Source organism: Juglans regia, chromosome 13 (genome assembly GCF_001411555.2).
Source record: "Juglans regia cultivar Chandler chromosome 13, Walnut 2.0, whole genome shotgun sequence".
NCBI classification, from domain to species: Eukaryota; Viridiplantae; Streptophyta; class Magnoliopsida; order Fagales; family Juglandaceae; genus Juglans; species Juglans regia.
The window spans coordinates 9047997-9072170 of NC_049913.1; the positions used below are offsets into that span (position 1 = coordinate 9047997).

Genomic DNA, 24174 nt, shown 5'->3' on the forward strand with positions numbered 1-24174 from the left:
TTAACGTGGACGTGAATATTATTCCAGTCAGTAGTCAAGTTCAAGAGTTCCAAGGCCTAATTGTCACTTTTTCACTCTTTTTCTCATTTGAAAAATATATACATTTCGTATTTATTTATGAATTATTACTGACATTTATGTTTGTATAATTTATCAGAATTTAATAATTATGAATACGAATCCTTAATTTTAATAATTTTGAAAAATTAATAAAGATTTTAATTTTTTAAAAATGGAATGGTCATTTTTTTGGACAACATGGTAGTTTTTTTTTTTTTTATGCAAAATTCTAATTGTAAGCGATTCTGCGCACTAGTACGTGCACTCATTTAATATGATTAATCAGAAAGTAGATTTTATTAAAAACAATGCTAATTTGAATTTAGAATATGAATGCAACAATATTAGTACACAAATTGGTACGCAAACTTACTTGTACATAGTAAAACTCTTTTTTTATATATAATGATAGTCTTACTACGCCCTGCTATCTCTTTACTACTTTATAGTATATTTGAAATTTTTATTTTTTTATTATTTTCTTTTACGTAATTTTTTAATATCCTTAATCATTAAGAAAAATTAAAAATATATATAATTTCATTAATAGTTACTTTCTTAACTATTAAGTAAAATAAAAAATTAAAAAAATATAAAGAGAGTAATAAATAAGTATTAGGAAGTAGTAACCCTATCAATATTATTATTATTATTTTACACTTCTTCGCATCATATAAGGATTATTTTTTTAATGCTGAAAATTATTAAATTTAAAATTTAAAATTTAAAATTTGAATTATAAAAGAAAAGTAATAAAATAAGTTTTGTAAATAAAAAGAATAATAAAATTGTAAGTGTAGCACTGCTTTTTTTACGGCCTCGGTTGACCGAGAGGTTGTGCGGTCAACTTCGGAGCTGAGTCGACTCGCCGTGACCCGCCAAACCTCTCTCTCAGTCTCTCTGACTCTCTTTAAAGCCTTCGATTCCAACAAAGAGTACTTACAAACAAACAAACAAACAGGGAAGAGGCAAAGAGAGCTCAGCTGTATAAGATTCGCGTGAGCGATAGAGGTACGTTTCCTGTTTCCTCAACATGTCGCTTCGGAACGGAATGGCATAAATCCGAAATCCTCCCCCAATTCCCCATCCCGAATCAATCACTATCTCTCTAACTGGCACCTTTGTAAGCTCTGCGCGCTCACTCTCTCTCTCTAATTTATTTTTTCCTTCTCAGAAGTTTATTTTGTTGTTGTTTTTCTTTCAATCTGAAACCAAAAAAAAAAAAGAAAAAGAAAAAAGAAATCCGTTTTCCTATGATTCCGATTTTCGTTTCGCGTTTTTCATTGCTATTCTCGGGACTGACGAGAGAAAAGAAAAAAGAAGCAGTGATCTGTTAGGAAATATCCGTTGGAGATCTTTTTCCTTTTTATTTCTGGTGAGAAAATAACTAGAAATAGGAGTGATAGTAATAATAATGATAAATGGAGGAGTGGAGTTGGCGATATTTTTTTTTTTCCCTAAATTTGGACAAACATCTGTAATCTGTTAGTTATATCCTGGAAACTTCCGGGCTGTTAGTTTGGGCCTTGGAAATGGAAAAGATGCGGTTCCTTTCTTTTCTTCTTGATCTCCATTTTCTCGGGAAAGTGGGGGCTGCGGAGAAAAGCGGTACGACGCCGTTTTCCTATCTAAAAAATTCTCAAATGGAAAATCGTTTTGTTTCCGTTTCCTTTACTCGTTAGAGTCTACGGACCTACGGTGCTGTAGGAAGGGGGACCAAAACTTTTCCCAAAGCTACAAAAACACGGGACTGGGACCAGGTCCTATACCTAACACTGACATTTCATTATGCAAATATAGGAATATAAAAAAAAATGATATTAAATTGTTATTTTTTGGGACCTAAAACTCAATGATTGATGCAGTATTTAATCTTGTATTTGGTTATTTCATAATCGAGTTGTTGATTGGTATTTGGCGTGTTTGATTAGGTGGGAGAAGGGCTCCAATGTATCGCATAAGAAAGGCAATGCACTGTGGGGTTTGTCTGATCTATCCGGGTTTGTAGCTTTTTGTTGATGGGTTTGCTGTGGTTGTTATTCCTTTTTATTTTTTCCTAAATGCTGTGGGTCTCCTTCCTTTTTATTTTTTCCTAAATGCTGTGGGTCTCCTTCAACGAACGACTTGTGATTATACCATGATAATATTGAGTGTGAATTATTGGAAGGATAGGTTCCGTGTTTGTATGAATGTGATTTGTTGACAGCGAAAGTCGGCAGTGCCGTTTCTCATTGCTTATAAACGTGTAGTATTTTATATAAATTATTGGAGAGAGAGAGAGAGAGTGAGCTGTGTTGCATGAAGGGTGGTGAAGGTGAGTAACAGTAAAATAATTGTAGGAAGTAGAGTGACGGTAAGTGTTGCAGGGAATTGGGGAACGCTTACCGTCTTTACCGGGAATTAAAAGGTGACTGTATTTTCTGAATGGTGGGGAACTCATCTTTAAGTACCGGACTCAGAAGTCATGGCTGGGATCTCTAGAACACAAAAGGTAGCAGATAACGGTGTGATCTTTATGTGGTTTGCTTCTCTCTGTCATGATAAAGTAAACATCAGTTTTTTTTTGGGGGTTATCTCGAGGCTGTAACTTGCTTCTGTGGTGGCTTAAAATCCGGTGGGATTTATTAGCCTACAGGGATGAATATTTAAATTTCCGTGATAGTCTCATGGGCCAAAGAGTTAGATTTTGTATAAAATAGAAAGCAAATATTTTCAGGTTATCTTGTGGTTGTAACTTGCTTCTGTGGTTGCTTAAAAAATCCGGGCGGGATTGTTTTGCCTGTAGGGATGATGTTTTTTTTTTATCTGCTGTAGTTTTATGAGCCAGAGAGTTAAATTTTCTACTAGTGGGATGTTTCATCTCCTTTTCTAGTTTGAATTTTCTCTCTGCATATTTTAAGCTGTGTACTTAGGGAGGGAACAAGACAGGCACTTTGAAATTGTTCTCTCAAAAGGCCATTGTTGCTTTCTGTGATATATCAATCGTCTGGAGCAGAAAAGATGGTTATCTCTTTCATCGTGTGAGTTATGAAGTTAATGCCTGTTCTTGATAGATATGAGCTTTTGATTTGGTTTATCTGGGCGCTTGTTTCTTGTACTGTCTCTTTTTTTTTTTTTTTTTTTTATTTCAGTTTGGTGTGAGTTTTTCAATTACTATAGGAGTATCTTGGCACTGCTTTTCTGATTATTGAGTTCTTTAATTTTGTTCTGTAGAATCTGAACAAAGTCAAATTTAGTTTCTGAGTAACGCTACTGGTTGCTTATGTGTCATACAGGGAAGGGTGTGTGATACCAATTTATGAGCTCCTTGTTGCTGATGGAGTGGAATGAGAAATCCCCATCACAGTGGGAGTGGGATAACCTATTATTGTGCAGTGCAAGAGCAGCTGAAAATTCTAAGTTGCAACCAACAGAATGGGCTATGCAAGGAGATCAAGGGATAAACTCTGGCTCTTTTTATTCATCCGGGGGTGGTGGGGGTAGTGGTGGGTCAGGCCGTGTGTTGAGACATGCTTCTTTGTCAAATAGCTCGAAATCAGCGTCGGCAGATTCTTATTCAATTGGTGAAAGTAAGACATCAAAGCTCACTTTTGAGGCCTTTGGAGATTTTCCGGATGATTACATCAGTAAGAAAGAATTGGCCAGGGTGGATACAAACGGAGTTTCTCCAATACTTGAGCCTTCATCTGGCTCTGGTGAGCCATTGCTCAGTCTAAAGCTTGGTAAGCAAATGTACTTTGAAGATGCTTGTGTAGGTAGCAATACAGAGACCTCAAAATTTTCTACGATTCCCATGACGTCAGCCACCACAGCAAAAAAATTCAAGTCCAGTTGTCAGAGCACACAGGTACCACACTGCCAAGTTGAAGGCTGTAATCTTGACCTCTTGTTGGCTAAAGATTACCATCGCAAACATAGAGTTTGTGAAAGTCATTCCAAATCCCCAAAGGTCATTGTAGGTAGTCTGGAACGTCGGTTTTGTCAGCAGTGTAGCAGGTAAATGCTTCTTAAAAAGTGGTAGTTTTTATTTTTTAATTTTTATGAATAAATATAAAGTGGTAGTTATATGTCAGAAGGTAATGAAATCCACCAACAGTTTGTTACTAATTAATTTATCATCTACCTGTAGTCCCTCTTTTATCCAAATGTCTCTTGGATAATAATAATTCCAGTCCTATCCTGATTCATAAAATATTTTAGATTTGATCAATCAAGATCAGCTTCAAGTCCTAGTTTTCAAATTTGATTCAGTGACCACATTGTTTTTATTGCCGAAGATTCCATGGTCTTTCCGAGTTTGATGAAAAGAAGCGAAGCTGTCGCAGGCGTCTTTCTGATCATAATGCTAGGCGACGCAAGCCACAGCCCGAAGCAGTCCGGTTAAATCCAGCAAGGCTATCTTCATCACTTTATGGTACTTGTTTCAAAAGCAAAAGAAAACTTTTCCTTTTCTATTTTGGACTAAGTTCTCATATGAGCATACTATGAAATGAATTAGGATTAGTATTGATTCCTTGTCCACTTTCTTGAATTCATACATTGTATATTAAGGTGATTTCTTAAACACTTTGTGATAAAATGATTTCAACTCAAACATCTTTTATGTGATATGCTGTTCAACTGTAACTATTGATGAGTTTTTGGGTATATAGTGCTTTCGTTTACATCTAATTTAAGCAGGACATGGCAAGTGTGTTACAATTTACTTGGATAGTGCACTTTTATCCACTATGAAATTTTGGCATCCTCCACACTTTAATACGGAATGCAGCTTTAATACGGAATGCAGAGTTGGGTGGGCAGGACAGTATCTGCTGCTCTTACATTTTAACATGCTTGTTTTCTAGAATGATTGTGAATGATACTTGCAAAAACAAAAATTATACTTTAGCAACACGAGCTTGAATGTATTCTTTTTTTCTTTTTACTGGGGAGTTGGGTGGGCTGGACAGTATCTGCTGCTCTTACATTTTAACATGCTTGTTTTCTAGAATGATTGTGAATGATACTTGCAAAAACAAAAATTATACTTTAGCAACACGCTCTTGAATGTATTCTTTTTTTCTTTTTACTGGGGGGGAGGGGAAGGCAAAAAGTGGTTTACTTTGTAAGGGCATTGTTGGAAGAGACGTGCTTTGTGATGTTTTAGTAGTTGTTAGGATACACACGCAATCTGAATTTAAAGGGGGTAGACTAAAGATGAAAACATGTAGGTCTACGTTTTATAATGATGCAAACAAAAGTTGAAGGTAGGCATTGTTTAGGACGTCCGACGTCTGCTGCACTTACCCTGTAATCTGTTTCGACATTTTAGTAGTTATATGGTTTGTTCCTCGGGATTATATACGATCAATCATTTTTGTTGCTATTATGTTGTCTTTAATCTGTATTCATCATCTTTGTTGTATTGTGTAGTGTAACTGTAAGTGACCTGCTCTACGTTATGCCATTTTTAACTACCAATTACTAGCACAATTGTTATTCTGCCGAATGTGTCACTTTGTGATGCATGCCCAGGCATTATGGTTAGTTAATACAAGGTTTAACATCAGAACACTTTTGGTAATGCAATCTTAATCATTAATTAAGTAGAATGGGTGTGTTATAATTTGCGATTACCTCCACAGATGGGAAGCAGCAGATGAATCTTGTCTTTGACAGAGTCCCACTTGGTTACTCAAGCGCTGCTGATAGTTTAACGTGGGAGGACATGTGCAGCTCCAAGTTTACCCAAACCAAAGACTATCTTCTGAAGCCTGCGAAAGCAAGAGACACTGATATACAGCTGCATTTGCCCGGCAATGACATGCCATGTGCCATCACTACGCTTCATAATGATTCTAGTAGGCTCTTGCCATCCAAGGGCACTGTAGGTGAGGTTATCAACCAAGTTTTTTTTTTTTTTGGCGTTTACCTTTATGAAAATTTCAATTGATTTTAGATTAATGTAAGAAACGGTTTTCAATTGGCAGACTTTGCTTAAACAGTCATAGAGGTCTTAAAATCTGGCCATGTCAAAATTTGCCCGCTTGTTTATGCAATAACCATCATGCGTGGTTGAATGGCAATTAGAAAAATGAAAAATAAACACTTTTACCACATGATAGATAGCCTTGAGTATCTTATATGCCACAATAGAGGGAACAATAAAAACACTAATTATAGCTTGCCTTGGGAGCTGCTCCAGGTAAGAATATTGATGCGGATTAATATTATCTGTTAGATAAATAGATGATCTTGTGAAACCCATTCATGTACTTTGCAAAAACGTCTTACTACATGTACCAGCTTTCAGCATAATTGAATTTTGTTGGAAACACATCCAAATCTAGGCACTTGTAAAGCTAAAAGTTTGATTGATCAAATGTAGCATACACAATATAGATTGAGAGAGTTCTTACAGTGACCGGTGAATCAGAAATTGAGAAAAGTGAGACTGTAAGCTGGATGAAGTAATTTTGAAGATCATTAGTGGTAGATTGCTGATAGTAATAGTGTTTCTAAAAGTCTAGGGATTTGCGGCTAAAGGCAAAGGCTTAATTAAGAAAATGCTAGTCATGTTAAGAAAGCCATACAATAAACTGATGGGATTATTTATGAAAATAAGATGCATGGGAAAGTGGCGACCATTATAAAATGTCTGGTGGCAAACACAGCTTCTGGTGTTAAGGAAGTTGGTTAAAATAATTTAAACAGGTCAATCTGACTGTACACTCTACCGGCACATCCAAGAAGGGCGATAAAGAAAAACTAGCGAACTATTGAGAAACCATAGATTGCTATTTAGAAAATATTTTGGAGGCAAATAAGTCAGTGAAATTAAGTTTCCCAAATTCTTAAGTTTCTGGAACAGATTCGAATGATGCATATTCGAATTTATAGAAAAGGAATTATGTTGTAAACATTCCCTGTTGTCGGAAGATGTCCATGTAACATAGTAGGTGACTACGTTTTGCAGGTTTAGAAGAACCCATGATCTCTGCGCAGCAGGATGCTGAGCCAGATTTCCGACGTGCTCTCTCTCTTCTGTCAAACAATTCCTGGGGTTCCCGTGAGTCAAAACCAGCTCCACACCCACACGCCATCCATGCAACTCATTCTGGTATGCTGCAGCCTGCAATGCAGGTGACCCAAGGTATGCTGCATGTTTCTTCGGACCACTGGCAGACCCAACAAGCGTCGACTGACTCCCGAGGACATATCTTAACTCAACCTAATAACGGCAGCATCCATTTTCAAGACTTCCAGCTGTTCAGATCACCAGACGAGTTCGGCTTTTATCCCAACCAGTTGGATTAACCACTTGAAAACCTAGCGGGCTAACGGACCTGTAAATGCATATGTGCGGACAGGCTAATGCGATTCATCTGGGAGTTGATTCCCAAAGCTAAAACAACTCTCTCTCAAACGAAAATCCAAAGTTTTGTCAGGTATTACGAATATGTATGGAAACATATTGCAACATGACATTTCCACATCTTCTCAAATAAATTTGCTCATGACTATTAGCATTGCAAGAAAGAGCGAATAGTTCATATATGGTATGTCATCTTCCGACAGCAGGGAATGTTTACAAGAGAATTCCAGGTAGCAAGATTGTTATTTATAGAAAACCCTTATACTGCAAGGATTTTCCAGGTAGCAAAAATAACAATGCTGATCTGACTATATGGTTTTATGCTGCTACTGCTTTACCGCCAGGGCAAAACACGGTTGTGGCTGGGGCGCTTCAAACTACCTACGAGTATTTTTAGCTTTAAATATCACAGCGATCGCAACACCGAAAGATGGGCTTCTAAGTTCTCAGAACACAAGTTTCCGAGTGTGCTTTTGAAAGAAAGAAACAATAGGCAAAGAAAGAAAGCTTCGAGAGGAGAGATCAAAATCCCAAGATACAAAGATCACCACTCACCTGCCCCACAATGAGTGATCCCAATGACAGTAACCTTTTAATTCATCAAGAACCACCACCCTCTTTGCTACATTTCCCCAATATCGATCATGATTTGCATGTCTCGTTGGAGGCTAACCACTTCGCTTTGCTCTGCCTCAACAACAACAACTTCAGCTCCACGGTCACATGGGAGCTAAGTTGAGAAGCCTACTTGGCACTCACCCATTGGAAGGTTGTTATTTAGAGAATAACGGATGGACCGACTAGAAGATTAACTCCTTGAAATGAAGTACCAAAAAATGATAAACTTGTAACCTTTCTATGATTCTTTTGCGATTTTATTGGATAAAGATATTATGTAAAACTAAAATTGTTTATAATAAAATGGTATGATTTCAATCAAATGAGTTACACGATAAGACGTTATCCCAAAGTGCAACCGAATTCCTACAATCTGTATTTCAAAATAAGACGTTAATCCGTTTATTTTACTTTTTAAAGAGTAATGCTAACTGTATCCACAAAAAACGTACAAAAAATTTATATATCCACGTGATTTTTTCACATGTACATTACTTCCATTTTTTTTTAAAAAAAGAGCCACAATTAGGATTTCTCTTTTAAAAAGGGTTGATTACTTAAAAGATTTCGGTTCGGTAGCATTCTCGGGTTCTACTTGCAGTAATAGTGAAACGCGTCCTCGGAAATGAATAAATAATTGAACTAGCCACAAGTCAACTTCTTGCCCCGCACTCCCCAACTCTATAACACGAGTGTCTACGAACAGTACTACATTTTTTTTTTTAATCTTTTATTTATTTTTTTTTTGTTTTTTGAGGTAGGCTCCAGTTACAGCTTTATATCCACCACTTTGTCCGTCAATTAATTTATATACAGGGCAAGACAACCACCCGACAGCCAATGTCAAGGACGACTATCTTAAAAGTCACTTTAAAACCATATTTAAAATTGCTGAAACCGCACCAGTCCAGGCAAGGGAAACCGCCCTTTCGGATTCAGCTTGCCTCCAGTGACATTAACTGGAGATCTTGTTGCCTTTAGATCCAATCGTTCCACTCCTCGCAAGAAGTTAAAATTGCTGGAGTCTCGCCCGAACCGAAATGTTCTAGAAAAGGCGGACTCGAGGAATAGCCAAATATATATACATACATATATATATATAAATGATAATCACACGTCAATTTTCATAACATTTTACACAACAATGTTTTAAAAAGAAAGTTATTTTTGTAAACTAACTTGTAAAAGTAACTATCATCTTATCAAAATACCCTTATTTTATAATGTGTTATGAAATATGTTATGAAATGTGTTGTGTGGGCATCATATTATATATATATATATATGATGCATTGATAATATAATCCTACCGAAAAGTCAGGAAACAGTAATTTGCCTTCTGATAAGATCAACTTCAAGCCGGAAACCTAAGGCTTCAACAAGAATCTGGTGCACATCAATACGCAGCATTTCACACTTCAAACTGTCAACTTTTTGAGTCAAGGAGGTAGGGTACTGGAGTTTCACCCACAAAAACCCAAAAGCCAATGCTGGTACGAAGTCCTAACGTTATGGAAGGAAAGAGACGGGCATTGGGAGAACACAAGGGCCCAGCGAGGCAACAAAACTGAAAAATGTAACTCGCAATAAACTCTACCGACCATCCTGTCATAACAGGATAGTGAGTCACTCTGAACCCACCCCATATATGAGTCTGATGGCAAATACCAAGGAAACAGACCAAATCTTTGGTAGCCAAGCCGTGACACCAGGAATTTTGGAGACTAAAACACGTGGAGGCACCATTATGGTGCCAGTGCCACCTCTGGGAAAGAAACAGCCTATACGTAATTTGTAAATATCAGAAAGCGACAGACAAGTTAGAAGACACATTTTCTAGTCCCCCATTTTCAACACGATCTTTAGAACTTGGGAATGTCATAAGCTTCTAAACAGAAGCATCTGTAAAACCAAAGTTACTTCAACGACACAGAGAATGTAGAACGAAATAAAAGCTAGAAATCACAGCCTGCAGTAACCTTATACCGCTAATAACTATCTAGTCATACCCACTGGGATAGATGAGCTGAATCCACATTAAAAAAAAAATCCTAACTACAGAAACCAGAACCATCCTGTAAATCCTTGCCAGATCAAGCTGGCTGACACATAATGAATCAGAACCATTCATAGAGACCATAGATACCATTCCAGCTAATACAACTTGACACAGGTCGTGAGAAGGTAGAGTAACTCAACAACCGCAGCAACATGAGGACGACAATACTGACTTTCAGACACCCATATTGAGCAATGCTGGACGACAACTGTGGACCTTCTCAACCCAAACATGTACTAGTACTCACTGGAACATTAGACAATTGCAAATTAACCAATGCAATAAAAATGGAAGATGAGTTGAAAAATTTCCGGAGAGAGAGAGGTAGCCCATGTAAGGGATCCAATAAAATGTAGAATTGTAAGTTCAACACATTTGTTGTGTACACAAATATTATCAAACTTGGTGACAGTGTCAAACAAGTGGAGACGCAAAGAAAATGTCAAACAAACCTGGTTATTTTCATCTGGGGTTGGTGAAGGGGACTTATTTGACTCAACTGGTTTGTCAGCCCCACAATTCTGTCTGTTGCACTTGGTTCTGAATGGATAGTTTACGTTATTACATTTCTCGCACTTCCAGCTTCCATCACGCATCTTTTGTTCTGAAAGGCAAAACATAAATTAGTAGCAAATTTACAGCATGATACCACCAACATTAGTCGGTCTAAAAGAAGGTAACGATATTTGAGGTGCCGAGATGCATCCTGTCAACTTACTAGAATTCTTGTCAGATTTTGCAGCCTGCATATGCAAGAGAACATACTTATACATCAAATAAATTATAAATATATAGAGAAGAAAAAAGATTTTAAAAAAAGAGAGGCATGCTCACAAAAAATGTAAACTATGGTGCCAATTGACAATGAAGGCTTAAAATAAGAACCAAGACGTGGTAGGGTAATGTTGGCACATACCTGGGATCCAGGCTTTGGTGTGTTGCACTTTCTCATGTTACAAACTGTTCTGAATGAAAAGTTAATATTTCCACATTTTGGGCATGTCCAGTCATTATCACGTGTTGCATCTAGAGGTGCATTTAAAGTGGGGGAGAAAGACAAAGTTAGTCCACAGGGAAGCTGCCAAGGTACACTAATTATCAACAGCTTTAGCCTAAAGCTGACTAACCTGCACCCTTCTTTTGAGATTTATCCAGTGGAAAAAATCCTGGCCTTGGCCCCTGGGCAAACAAAGATGCTCATTAGTTCTAAACCACACCTCCATAACATTCAATTCAACAAATTTCACATTCAAAAAAAAAAAAAAATTCACACAAATTTCAGCCAAATCAAATATGCTCCATTAAAGAAGTGAATAGAACGAGATTTGTTGCCTTATTGTAGCTAAAGGGTGTGAGCAAAACACAGAAAGGGAGATGGATTCGAAAGCCACTTAATCAGAAGCCCCACAAAAGTGCATTACAGTATTTATCATAGCAAGCATAAATTTAACTGATTGCACATGCAAACAAATTATGGCAGAAGATATGAGATTCTAATGAACTTATCAGATAGGGAAAAACTGTAGCATATGTATCCTCAGTTCCCAGTCCTAACAATTGAGTAATCTTTGCAACATACCATAGTACCAAGGCCCATGGGCATACCCAAGCCATAAAGATCCATCAGAGGGGGCATACCATACATCCCACCTGAAAAAGGTCATGAAGAAAAGAAATAAAATAGACATGATTATGGACAGACACAAGGCATAAACGCAAAGAGATCATCAAATATTAGAGGTCTTCTTCATTTTTTTTGTAAGTAAAAACCGGTGCATAATAATAACTAAATGATATTCACTTCATGCCCTCCAAATTTTGAAAGATGAAACCATCCAACATACAATTGAAATACATTGCCTGTGTCAATACATGGAAAGAAAGGGAAGTCAGGATTTAAAAGGAACAGAAACGTTGATTAAAACACTAAAGGACAAGCAATGGCTCAATAGAAATGCTACATACATGGAGTTCAATGTGAGGAAACCATGCTTTCCTTTTTATTTATACTTACAACATTCATATTTGCTTTATTCTGAGTTTAACTATGATTATTTTGTCATATATTTTATATATATGAAAATAATTTTATGGGACTTTATGCTGAGTGATTCTGACTAGAGTGTGTAATTGTATAGGAAGTTCTAAAGTCCACTCCGACTCAACTGGAAAGGGAACTTCTTATGGATGATGTCCTACGGATAGTAGACATGCCTGCTTACAGTCTTCTCTGTTAATGGTAGTCTGCCTGAAAGCGAGTGCAGGAATTCTGAGACCAGTTTCAATATAGCTTATACAAGAGCTTCCCACAATTACACATACACAGACATCACTAACTATAGAAAAGAGCAATGGCAGCATCTCAGATATAATTAGAATTTTTTTTTATTTTTTATAAGTAATCGATAATATTATAAATAGAGATAGGCAAAACCCAAGTACACAAGATAGTATACAAGAGATAAGACCTATCTAGGTCAACAAAAGGGAAGCTAGAAAGTCATGAACATTCAGGCCATTTAGAAATTAGAAATTAATGCACATAAATCAATAGCAACATGGGCAAAATAGGAGTCATAAACAATAATATAGAGAGAACTTCAATTTATTTATTCTTTTGGGAAAGGGTGACTGAACAATCATGGCAGAACATATGTAGCAGAAGATACCATTTCCCATCATAGATCCACTTGAGTAAGGTGTTGGTCCAGACAAATGTAGCGGTCTGTAAGGGCTGCCAGCAGAAAGGCGGCTTCCGTAGTTGTAGTGATATGCTGTAGCCCCAGAATAGGGTACATCATACGGATGCATAGATGATCCATTGAAAATAGAAGAACCGTAGGGAGGCACCCCTAGATACATTGAAGAGGGCGCACCAGAAGCTACATAAGGAGCTGAGGAAGAGTAACCCAGCAGGGCTTGCACAGGCTTGGCAGCAGATTTCTGGAAAGAGAGCATTTAAAGAGAGCATTTATTACAAAAATATATATAAGATTGTTTTATAAGCAACTTTTAGGATATAAGACAATTGAACTGGGTTAAACACAATTCAGGAAACAGCAAGGTGGGAAAAGTGAAACAAAAGAGACACGTAGAGAGTCAACCATGAAACACTTCATGGCAACCTAATCAACAAAATCATAAGGTGCCTTAAATATCATAAATTACAATGAAGGCTATAAGCAGTACAAGAAAAGAATATTTTACAAGCACTATACTTAAAAATCCATATAAAAAGTCATACATAAATTAACACTTCAAAAGAACAAAAATGAGCACTTCCAAGAATCTAACTTGTCACTTTCTCAAATTTTCACTTTCTGAAACGGCCACAGCTGCTTTCAATCTCCGAAATCTTGACAAAAAATAAAGTGTTTCGACATGATCTGAAACCAAAATTTCGTATTAACTCTATCAATTATAACTCAAATACTGTTAAAAAGAAACAACCTGAATCCAGAGCCAAATCACAATACCTAGGAACCAAAAAAAATCCACTAATTTGAATTTATGATCTGATGAGGTATAATTCACAGTAAATACACACACAATCAAACATATATGGTATATTTTTTTTTTGGATAAGTGAAACATATATGGTATATAGCACGCTTGTGATGATTTTAAATAAAATCAGCACCTATGTAGCTTGAAGGAGACAACTAAGAAACACAATAACATATCCTGTATGAAAAATATGCATACAAACACAAGAAATACTATGTAGCTCTAACCTAATAAGCCAGACTCTCAGCAAATCATCAGTGTAATGACACAATCAAGCAACCATTCACTCTAGATAAAACCTTGCAGCTTTAGTTTATATCTTACTGAGTTATGATCAGCAGGCCTTGGTTGAGTGCAATTACGCATATTGCAAGTTGTCCTGAATGAAAAATTGACATTGCCACAGCTAGGGCAGGTCCAATCATCTTCCCTACGACTACCTGAAAAACACACATTAATGAACGCATCCCATTATCAGTACCAAAAGGCAAAAAATATCATCACCTAAGCAAAACAGTTAATGTTATGGCTCTCTTTTTTTGATAAGTTAATGTTATGGCTCTCACAATAGCATGAGTAACATTTTATCAGTAACCGCTTAACTAAGAATTTTTTTTTTTTTTATAAATCCATCTAAACAAGAAATATCACCAGAACCAGATTTACTGTGGCTGCTATTGGTGTGTGTGAACAAAGATGCATACCTAGCACAGCAAAATTAAAAAAGAAAAAAAAAATCAATTACGGTTTGATAGAACAGTACAGCTTATTGCTACCAAGCATGAATATAACTCATTTATGATACTATATGTACCATATAAAAAATCCAATGGTTTTTTTTTGCAAATTCCCATACGTCAAAGTCAATTCTCATATACATCCAGGTTTTGTGTTTTTCATTCATTCAATTGATCTGGTCAGTGAACCCATCTATACTGAACATGCTTATGTTGCAGTATATAATTTCTTTGAGGACTTATCAAAAAAAATATATATATAATTTCTTTGAGGATACACACACCATTCCTCTGATTTAATTACAATCTAGATGTGAAATTAGATATATGACCCGATCCAAATTCCAATAACTTTAACCATCACTGTGAGTGGTGGTCTTTGTCCTAGCGACAAGCCATGCCTTTCAACTTGAGCTTTTGGACTGTACTTGACAAAGATCTATAGTAGACCCATCAAATCACATTTGGTGGATGTATCCAGTCAATTCCATGCATTACTTACAAATTCTATACTCTAATTGGTATTGAATACCATAATATAAATAGAAAAGGCAGTACATTGCATGCAATGAACAAAAAATCATTAGCCTAATTCAACGGTAACATCATATTTTAACACCAAAATTGAACGGTTGAACAACCACATAAAAACAAAGCCTACCATCAGTTCTGGCACGCTTGGCTGCTGAAGAGTTTCTGCTATCTACCTGAAGCACCCAAAAAATCAATTATTTACATGCAGCAGAATGCAGAGGGTAGCTCGGTTCAGTACTCAAACCCTGAGACTTTGGTTACACGTCCATAGAAGTATAACATCATACATGTTCATTCTCCCACAGAAGTCACCTCGTTATAAAGCCTTTTTTGACGTCAGCAGCTTGGCCATCGTTAGGAACTTCTAGGGTTTATTTGTCAACACAATTGTTTTTCTACTTAATTACTATTCACAAACTATTCACTATTATTTTATTCTTATTCATGAACTATTTTATTACTATTTATACCATTCGATTCTAAGAGATGAGCAAATGGTTTGCTAGTGAATTCGCCAGCCTAAGATTTTTATGACATCCAAGAAAATGTCAATCTTAATTTTACTCACAAAGCGTTCAAATGGTTTAAAAATACGATCTCATTACCATATACTAATTTTCATTATTCTATCAAATATCAAGTTGTTCATCCTTCGAATTATATAAATAAAACGAAGGAACGGAGAGGAAATGAACGAATTTAGGCAAGAATAACCTGAGACATAGTGAGGAAGACGTGAGATCTTGCTCAAGAACGGCGAGAACTTGCTCAGGATTCGACCGCGACAGAATTCGCCCTAGGAAGCCAAGGCCAAGACGGTGGGGGCAAAAGCCAAGGCCGTTTAGTGCGTTTCCGTTTCGTACGGAGGAACTTGGGATATTGATATGCGATTGGGAAATTAGAGAAATTCTGAAGGCTTTAATTAATAAAAAGATTTGTTAAGATATAAAGTGTGATTTGGATATAAGAAATATTTTATTTTATCTTATTTTTTATTATTATAATTTTTTAAAATTTTAATATAAAATATAATAAATAACTTAATTTTTTAAAATTTTAAAATAATAATAATATTAAAAAATAATATTTTATTTAATTTTTAATTTTCATTTCAACTAATTATTCAAACGAAATCTAAACCTATATGTTAAAATAGAATAATAAAAATAATAAATTACATATTAATTAAATAGATGTGTGTGATGTAAAATTTCTTTGTAGTATTTACACTTTTTTTTTTTCACATATGTTTCACAACTTTATATGAAATATATTGAAGATTCGAAGTATTGAGTGATTAATTGATTGTAAAATTATAAAATAAAATTGAGTATATGAAATAAAATTTGAATTCCTTGTTCTCTCAGAGGTATTAACCGTATCACTACTCAATATAAAACGATAGGGAGGCAGCGAGAATGACGCGGTTTGACAGTGACGCACTGTCTATGTGTTTTTTTAGGATGAAATCTACAATTCATGGTGATTATACAAGCTGTAATAACATTTTATGATCTCTATTACCGTGATGGCAATGGTGGAGAAAATGACGATAACTTGGTAGCCTTTTAGAAGCCATCTTTTGTTGGCATAATACTATTTATCTTCGTGATTTTGTCTCTTTATTTTGATGGCTTGTGTATTTTATTTTATTTTTAATTTTTTTTAATAGTTAAAGAAGATATTACTAATAAATTTATGTATTTTTTAAATATTTAAAAATATTTATGTCTTGTCAGTTGATTGGCTTTTCTTCCTTCCTATCCTCTTTTTATTTTGTTGCAGGCTTTTAATACATTAATAAATGGGACAAATAATACGTGAATTGGTATATTTTACACCCAATGGACCAATATCTATATTAATAAATCGGATACAAAAATGCTGAGAAAAAAAAAAAAAAATCGGATACAAAAATGCATACCTAAGCATCGAAAGGGGAATGTGAAATTATATTTAGAGTAATTCTACATACAACCGTGAAGTGCGTAACCGCCGCGTAATCGTTTTGAAAAAGAGTGGGGTCCACTATTAAAAAATTAATTTTTTTCATGTGGGTCCCATGTTTTATTCATTTTTTTCAAAGCGATTACGCGGCGGTTACACAATTCACGGTTGTAAGTATATTTTCTCAAAAAGTTTATACCGTCCAAAACTGCTAGGTACACGGCCTCCGTAAACGTGGGGTAACCGGCTGGCTCATGTGGAAGAGGAAAAAAAAAAAAGGCAAAAATATAAATAGAAAAAGCAAAGAAAGAAAAAGGAAAAGAAGAAAGCGAAAAAAACAAAAAGTTGAGATTTTTTCTTTCTTCATGCCAATAGCAAATCGTATGTTGAAGCATTTTTTCACTAAGAAAAAAAAAAAAGAAACCACCTCTTAGATTTCATTGTTAACATATTTCTTCCAAACTCATTTTAGATTTTTGCCAAACTCATTTTTTAGATTTTTCCCAAAACTCATTTACAACACATATGTGTTTGGTGCTGTTGCGCGTTGTGGGTAGGACCAAATTTGCTGTCGTCAACTTCAAAACTAGTTTTCTCCTTCCTTGTTTTGCAACTCCTACAATAGTCAGAAAACTAAAAGAAAACGAGAAGAAAAAAAAAAAGGGAGAGAGACCATGTCTGCTGCTAGTGCCATTACTACGCTTTCTTTCTTATAGCATAAAGCCAACTAACTTCCTTGTTCTCTTGTATCTCTTATTGTCTTCAATTTTTTAGAAAACAAAATTTGAATTCTTGTAATGGATAAATATAACAATCATTTGGATATGAAGAACTATGCTCTTGTTTCATTCAGTGAAACTTGTTTTATGGCAGTGCTACTAATTATAAGATGAATCTTTGGCTAAAAAAAAAAAAGCATAAGAAGAACAAATATGGTGGCAATGGTGTCTCCTTGGACCATGCTCGGTGCTTGGTCACTTGACTCCGAGCAACACGAGGCCGAGCTTTACGAATTACAATAAAATGAAAACTAGCCCATCTCTAGAATTCCAACCGAGCCTTTTGCTGATTTTTCATCCTTATGAACGTTCTGCCAAGATGCTCAACCACAACCAGCTCAGAGGTCAAATCTGAAGTAGAGAAGAGAAGGGATTGCTCTAAATGGAGATGATGAAGTAGTCTTCGATGGTGGCTTCGTGGGTTCGTAGAGACAACTGGGGGTCGAGAAGACGAAGGGAAATGATTAGCTTTGTGGAGAAGGCGTTGGGCAACGATGCGTTTTGAGATATCAAATGAAACAGAGTATTTCATCTCCAAGTGGGAACAGTCTCCCAAAGGTTTCCCAAAGGCGGTTGTATACAACATTTTTCGTTCAAAAACTCTAATTTCATTCCCTTTTATTTTCCCTTAATCAACTGTGTTAAGAGTGCCGAAACATAGAATACCGAGCCAATAAGCCCAATGCCTAACAAGAAATAGTGCATCTTTTGAACATGACATCGTTTAAAAGTTACCTTCAAATCTTATAGGCATCCACAATTTTTTAAAATATAAATATTGCGTATAATTATGTAAATCTAAATTAAAGCATTGGAATATAAAAACATAAACTCTAAAATCTCTAAACCACCTGTGGAGGATAAAACACCCAACCTGTTGAAGGCTAGGCCTAGCCCACCAAGCCACACTAAAGGACAAAATGGAGAGGAGGGGAGTGGGAGACAAGAGAATCATGGGTCTGGAGAGTAAGAGAAGTGTGTCAGGAGAGTACGAGAATGGTGTCAGGAAATAGTGGGGAAAAGAATGGATGTCCAGACACGCAAAGGGTCAGATCTCACATCTGCTGACAAACATGCAAAGAGACCGGTCACATCAAGGCAGGCAGGCACACGCAATAGAGAATGAGATAAAAGTAAGGGATCAAATGACGAAAGGGGGATCAAATCTTCTTCTTCTTCAACCTCTTGAGGGAGAGTTAACTTTCTTGATACAGTGAGAAATTAGAGGTCATGAGAGACTGTAAACAAGCATATTATAATAAAATTTTCCTCCTCAAATGCCTGTGGACGTAGGCAACGTGCCGAACTATGTAAACAAGTCGACCATTGGGCTGGAAATGATTCTTTCTCTTCTTCTGATTTATTGTGCGATTTTTTCAACATCAACACCACCTATAGCAATAACCCTGGCATTACCTAAAATAATCACCATCAATCTAGTTATCGCTCAGAATGAAGTCCATTAAAATCTGATGACTTCAGCTGGCAGTTGTTGGAATCAAGCAGGACTCTAGCCGGACATCACTAGCCTTAGGATGTATTTGGTAAATGAAGTAATCTTAAATTAATTTATTATTTATTTATTATTATTTACAAATAAATTGAAATCACCTCGTAAAGTATACAATTTCGCAAAGGTTGAAAAGCTGGAATAACTTCTCCAGTTGCATGTTTTCATCAATAACCACAAACAGAACAAAGTATTTGGACAAGCATCCCGTCCTCAGTTTCTATGCCCTGCGGTAGGTGTCTGAAATGGTAGCACCCATAACCGGTTGGCATCTATTTATAGTGTGTTAAGGAAAAATGGTATTATGCCTCCTAATTTATATCACTCAAAAATACAAAAAGTCATATGATACCGTAAAATGAGAAATACAAATATAAATATAAATATAAATTAAAGGATATAATAACATTCTCCTTAGTTTTAAGTAAATTAAAGGGTATAATAACATTGTTCTTAGTGTTAATTAACTGTGTTTTGAAAGTAACCGGTCCATCTAAATTGAATTACAAGATTACTCTCTTCTTTGATCAATTTAAGTGTCGTTTGAACAGTAAATTAAGATGAGATGATAATTAAATAAATATTATTTTTTAATATTAATATTATTTAAAAATTTAAAAAAATAAAAATATTTATTATATTTTATTTAAAAATTAAAAAATTTATAATAATAAAATAAAATAAAACATTTTCCCTATCTAAACCAATATTAAATTTGTGAGATGAAGTAATAATTTAACAATCACCAATCTTGAAGATCTTGAATTTATTGGAAGATCGTGGGCCATAGGGCCCGATTCTTGGTATAAATTTGTGGGCCAGAGCCGCCAGACCTCATCTCCAACATAGATTTTTGCAAGCATAACACTATTGAGCAGTGAAGATCAAAATAAAGACATAAGCGACACTGCAACAGGACACACACAGTTGCTACTAGTGACAACAAAAAAAGGTTTGATAATTACGGAACGGTACACACAGCAAAGTTAAGATTAAGGTGATTACGAGGCAGAAAACAAGAAGAAGATGCAAAAGACAAATCAAGGTCCCGATTTCTAAAAGGGTGGAGCAAAACAACAGAGACAATGGAGCCTATTGCAAGCTCAGTGTCGCTCGTGTTAGCTAGATAGCATAACCTTTCATCCTTGTGAGTGAAGAAAAGTGGAGGAGGCAGACCCAACTGGGATTAATGCAAAGAGAAAGATGGTTATAAAAGCCATCGCCATCAAGCCAACCAAGTGGGGTTCAAGCCTGTCTCCAACATTCGCCTCATTAGCCGACGATGGTGTGCCTGTCGATGGAGTAGTAGAGGTGGGCGTCGCTGTTGAAGCATTTGATGAAAAGATTGCAGCGTCTGGGGAGGTAGGTGATAGTCCAAGCAGCTCTGTACAAATCAATTAAGGCAGCATGCAAAGTTGTAAATAATTAGCAACAGTTATTTCATCATGTTTTAAACTTGGAAGAGAGAAATTATCATTGAAGTCTCCAGAACTCTTAAATGTCAAGTGTGGACGACTGACTCTCTCTGGATTGCAACTCAAAAAAGCATCTTTCTTCTTTCTAATTGCTTTAATAAAGATAAAGCATGAGCAACAACAAAAGCTCAAAGTTGGCATTGGAACTTTGTGATCCAATACTTGTGGTTTTATGTAAGGCCTAAAAAGTGAATGAAAGTAAAGGAATTGCTTCTAACTTAGGCATTAAGTTATTGCAATTGCCACTGAAGTCCAAAAACACCAAGCAAGCAATGCTCTTTTTCTTGCTCAAATAAAGTAAGCGGTAACTAATTAAATAGATGAAGTTATGGGTCTCTCTCTATATATGGTGGCCATGCATTCTTTAAAAAAAATAAAATAATAATAATATATATAGTTGTAGAGTATACAAACATCACAAAATCGCTTTGAAACAAAATAGGGTCTGTTATTAAAAAAATATATATTTTTATGTGAATTTTATATTTACTGATAAACGATTGTGTAATTATTACACACTCCATATCGGTAAATATAACTTCTCTTAAAAAAAAAAAATTTGCATTAGATTTATGGTGGGGTCACCATTTATTCTCATTCAAGAAGGCCCTATTATTTTCCATCACTTTAGGTATCTAATTTTCTACTGACATTTCCGTATTCCATAGAGGGTGGGCTGGTGGGCATTTAAGAATTACGGCCCAGCTCATAAATTAGATCGAGTGATGCCGTCTCCCCATTGTCAAGAGTGATTAATCTTGACCCACAAGAATGGGAAGCGAAATATGTAGTTGAGAACATTATAGTCATAGAAGATCAACCGCTCCCACTTCCTCAAATTTGCTAGTAACAAGAGTAGAACCTCTCTGCACAACCACAGCCATGCAGTTGAAGGGGTAAATAGCCTAGTCAAGCAGTGAATGGGCTGATCAAATATCAAACTTACCATTCATTACTATTTTCTCCAAAGATCTTTTTTTTTTTCTCCAAATATTTCCACTAGTCTGTTCTTAGGCATTTTAGTTTTGAACAGAGGATTAGTAGCCGCCATGGCGGCGGAAAGAACTCGATCTGACATCAGCTAGCCCATCTATTTTAGTGAGAAATTAAGATTGGTTTTACAACAAGATTACTTCCATATTTTTAAATTGCAGACAAATATATGTTGCATCTATAGTAGAACAAAAAGATAACAACTTAACAAAACCGCCTGCAAGAGGCAGTAATTAACAAGTCTGATCGTGATGTTGAGAAGGCAAACGAGACTATGCATAGAAGCTATACATAACACTACCCATAACAGTATATATCTCATGTACTGCAGAACCACAGAGAGAGAGAGAGAGAGAGAGAGAGAGAGAGAGAGAGAGAACTCACTGGGGCAATTACTAATGCTTGCGTTTTTCAAGTTGCATGCAGTAGGAAGCTGAAGCAGCTTAGTCTCTTGGACGCCCAAATTCTTGATCTGCTCGCTACCATTGTGAGTCTGCTGGATAAAGTAACACAAGCACACCGGATTACTGTCCCTTATTTCCTTCACCGAAGAGCAGCACTCCTCCGTCGGCGTCTTTGCTTTTCCCGTCACGTAGTTCAGGCACTGCACCACCTTCTCGAAATCCTGGCTACACTCTTTGGCAAAATCCGCCCCTCCAACCTTACAAACTAAACCGCAGAACAACAAGAAAAACAAAAACGAGAAGAGGGTGACGATATGAGATTGAGCTTTCATTTTTTTCCTAATCCTCTCGGGGTTGCTTTGCGTTAGGTTTGAACACACGGTCGAAAATGAGCTGAATGTTTTTTTTAAAAAAAGCTTTGCTATATAACAATGGGCATGGGTGATGGATGTAAAAACCGAGGGAGGAGAACTCGGGGCATTAATGGACTGGCTATTCAATGACAGCAGAGTAAAGCAGGGTCTTAATTGCATCTGGACCGAACACGTCACCTCCTATTCCTATTGGACGGTTCAGATAAAGACGGACTCATCCAGTAAATGAAACAGGGTGGCTGATTCCTGAGTCAAGGTTTAAATGGAGGCCCATATGGGTAGTTGGGCTGCCATTAAATGCCCATTGTTAAAATCAACTAGCCAACTAAATTGTTGCCGGCTGTAGAGAGAAGAGCTTCGCCATAAATGAAGTTCAGCTTTGGCCGAACACGTGTCAAGCTACGTACACGTGGCAACTGTAATATATACATGATTTTTCAAATTTTTTGTTTTTAGTTTTTAAATGGAAGAGTTAGGTTTGGATAGCGAGTTAATATGAAATGAGTTGAGATGAAAGTTAAAAATTAAATAAAATATTGTTAGAATATTATTTTTCAATATTATTATTATTTTGAGATTTGAATTGTTTATTTTATTTTATATGAAAATTTTTGAAAGTTGTAATGATGAGATTAGATAGATTGAAAGTGTTTCTCATTCCAAACCTAACCTAAAGATTCGCGTGTATACTTAGAATATTTTAAAATATTTGTGTATAATAGTAAAATAGTTTATAAATAATAGTAAAACAGTTTAAATTAAATTGTTTTATTGGATATTAGAAAAAAAGAGAGAAAAAGTAGAATAAATATATTATAAAGTTAAAACTTTATTTGAATATAGTTTTTTAATATTATTCTTATTTTAAAATTTAAAAAAATTATAATAATGAACTAATAATTAAATCCCCTTAAATAGGGGAGATCTATTGTAGCATCCCCGTAACATCATCCCCGTAACATCCCCATAACTAAACATTAATTTGTTTAGCTAGATGTGAGGGTGGAAGGGACAACTTCCCTAAAATCTAAACTATATTTTGGAGGAGTAATGTTACGTGAAGTGTATAAACATCGTGCCGCAGTCCCCTTTTCCGGGAGAGCTTGCCCCCTCAAGAATGGAGGCCGCCATCAAGATTGAGGGAGCACCGATGCAGGTTGAAGTTCCCATGATAGTAGAGGAACCCTCCATGCCGCTCTTAAGGGTCGCTTCCTTCGAGGGGCCAACGGTCGAGCCAACGAAAGTTGACGCCAGGTGCAAACGACGAGAGGCCACTGACTTGGGCCCCTTTGCTGAGTTCCTTCCAGACTCGTCTGGGCCTTCATGGCAATTGGGGGGCATCGGGCCATCCTCATATGCTGGAGCCAAGGAGCTCGAGGCGACGGGTCCTGGCTTCGAGAGGAGCATAGGCGATTGAGCGGGAAACCCAGAAGTTAAGGCCTCTATTTGCCTAGGTATCTTCCGTTCACATTTCGTCCGACTCTCCCAACTTTCATTTCTTTTAATATTCTTTATAGTGTAGGCTGCGAATCAACTGGCCACCATGATCGTAGGGGAGTGAGGTAACTTGAGGAGGAGAACCGAGCGCTTCGCTCCCTGGCACTACTTGCCCGCTTGGAGGTCAAGGTTTGCAAGGCGAACCTGGAGGTGGAGGACGTGACCCGCAAATGTGACACCTTGGCAGAACACTTGGACGCGTTGAGGGAGCGCAACAGCCTTTTGCAGGAAAGGGGGAGGTAGCTTCGGGACGAGAAGACACTTGTGGAGGGCGAGTTGGGCAAGGTGAAGGGAGGAGAACCGAGCGCTTCGCTCCTTGGCAC

At 36.4% G+C, this 24174-nt stretch overlaps 3 protein-coding genes across 7 annotated transcripts; 1 reads left to right on the top strand and 2 right to left on the bottom strand.

Moving 5' to 3' along the window:
- Positions 1 to 976: 976 nt before the first annotated feature.
- LOC109003190 (squamosa promoter-binding-like protein 12) lies at positions 977 to 7726 on the top strand. Of its 5 annotated transcripts, none has more exons than XM_018981225.2 (6): positions 977 to 1071; positions 1992 to 2060; positions 3336 to 4056; positions 4338 to 4474; positions 5688 to 5933; positions 7019 to 7726. In XM_018981225.2, exons 3-6 carry the CDS (start codon positions 3359 to 3361, stop codon positions 7357 to 7359), a joined length of 1422 nt encoding a protein of 473 aa, XP_018836770.1. In that variant the 5' UTR covers positions 977 to 1071; positions 1992 to 2060; positions 3336 to 3358; the 3' UTR covers positions 7360 to 7726. The 5 variants fall into 5 exon arrangements, with proteins under 5 accessions (XP_018836770.1, XP_018836772.1, XP_018836773.1 ...); XM_018981227.2 differs by lacking the exon at positions 977 to 1071 and adding an exon at positions 1078 to 1183; XM_018981228.2 differs by lacking the exons at positions 977 to 1071; positions 1992 to 2060 and adding an exon at positions 2148 to 2551.
- A 2161-nt stretch (positions 7727 to 9887) lies between these two features.
- On the bottom strand, positions 9888 to 15783 carry LOC109003192 (ranBP2-type zinc finger protein At1g67325-like). Its single transcript, XM_018981232.2, has 10 exons — positions 15587 to 15783; positions 15000 to 15045; positions 13926 to 14041; positions 12764 to 13037; positions 11674 to 11744; positions 11222 to 11273; positions 11011 to 11120; positions 10813 to 10837; positions 10547 to 10698; positions 9888 to 10340 (listed from the first exon to the last, which is right to left on the bottom strand). The coding sequence occupies exons 1-10, from the start codon at positions 15593 to 15595 to the stop codon at positions 10338 to 10340; spliced, it is 858 nt and encodes a 285-aa protein (XP_018836777.1). The 5' UTR covers positions 15596 to 15783; the 3' UTR covers positions 9888 to 10337.
- A 4076-nt stretch (positions 15784 to 19859) lies between these two features.
- LOC109003189 (non-specific lipid transfer protein GPI-anchored 1) lies at positions 19860 to 22468 on the bottom strand. The gene is made up of 2 exons (XM_018981223.2): positions 21961 to 22468; positions 19860 to 20492 (listed from the first exon to the last, which is right to left on the bottom strand). The coding sequence occupies exons 1-2, from the start codon at positions 22310 to 22312 to the stop codon at positions 20248 to 20250; spliced, it is 597 nt and encodes a 198-aa protein (XP_018836768.1). The 5' UTR covers positions 22313 to 22468; the 3' UTR covers positions 19860 to 20247.
- Positions 22469 to 24174: the final 1706 nt, after the last annotated feature.

Bases quoted from the DNA above. Each gene is read 5' to 3' on its own strand.
- LOC109003189 (XM_018981223.2), bottom strand. From the start codon at position 22,312: ATGAAAGCTCAATCTCATATCGTCACCCTCTTCTCGTTTTTGTTTTTC. The intron at 20,493-21,960 runs GTGAGTTCTCTC...TGATTTGTACAG, and splicing joins AAGCATTAGTAATTGCCCCA to AGCTGCTTGGACTATCACCT.
- LOC109003192 (XM_018981232.2), bottom strand. The intron at 13,038-13,925 runs GTAAGATATAAA...CTCTCTTTCCAG, and splicing joins GGCCTGCTGATCATAACTCA to AAATCTGCTGCCAAGCCTGT. The intron at 11,121-11,221 runs GTTAGTCAGCTT...ATGCACCTCTAG, and splicing joins ATCTCAAAAGAAGGGTGCAG to ATGCAACACGTGATAATGAC.
- LOC109003190 (XM_018981225.2), top strand. From the start codon at position 3,359: ATGAGCTCCTTGTTGCTGATGGAGTGGAATGAGAAATCCCCATCACAG. The intron at 4,057-4,337 runs GTAAATGCTTCT...TTATTGCCGAAG, and splicing joins TTTTGTCAGCAGTGTAGCAG to ATTCCATGGTCTTTCCGAGT. The intron at 5,934-7,018 runs GTGAGGTTATCA...TACGTTTTGCAG, and splicing joins GCCATCCAAGGGCACTGTAG to GTTTAGAAGAACCCATGATC.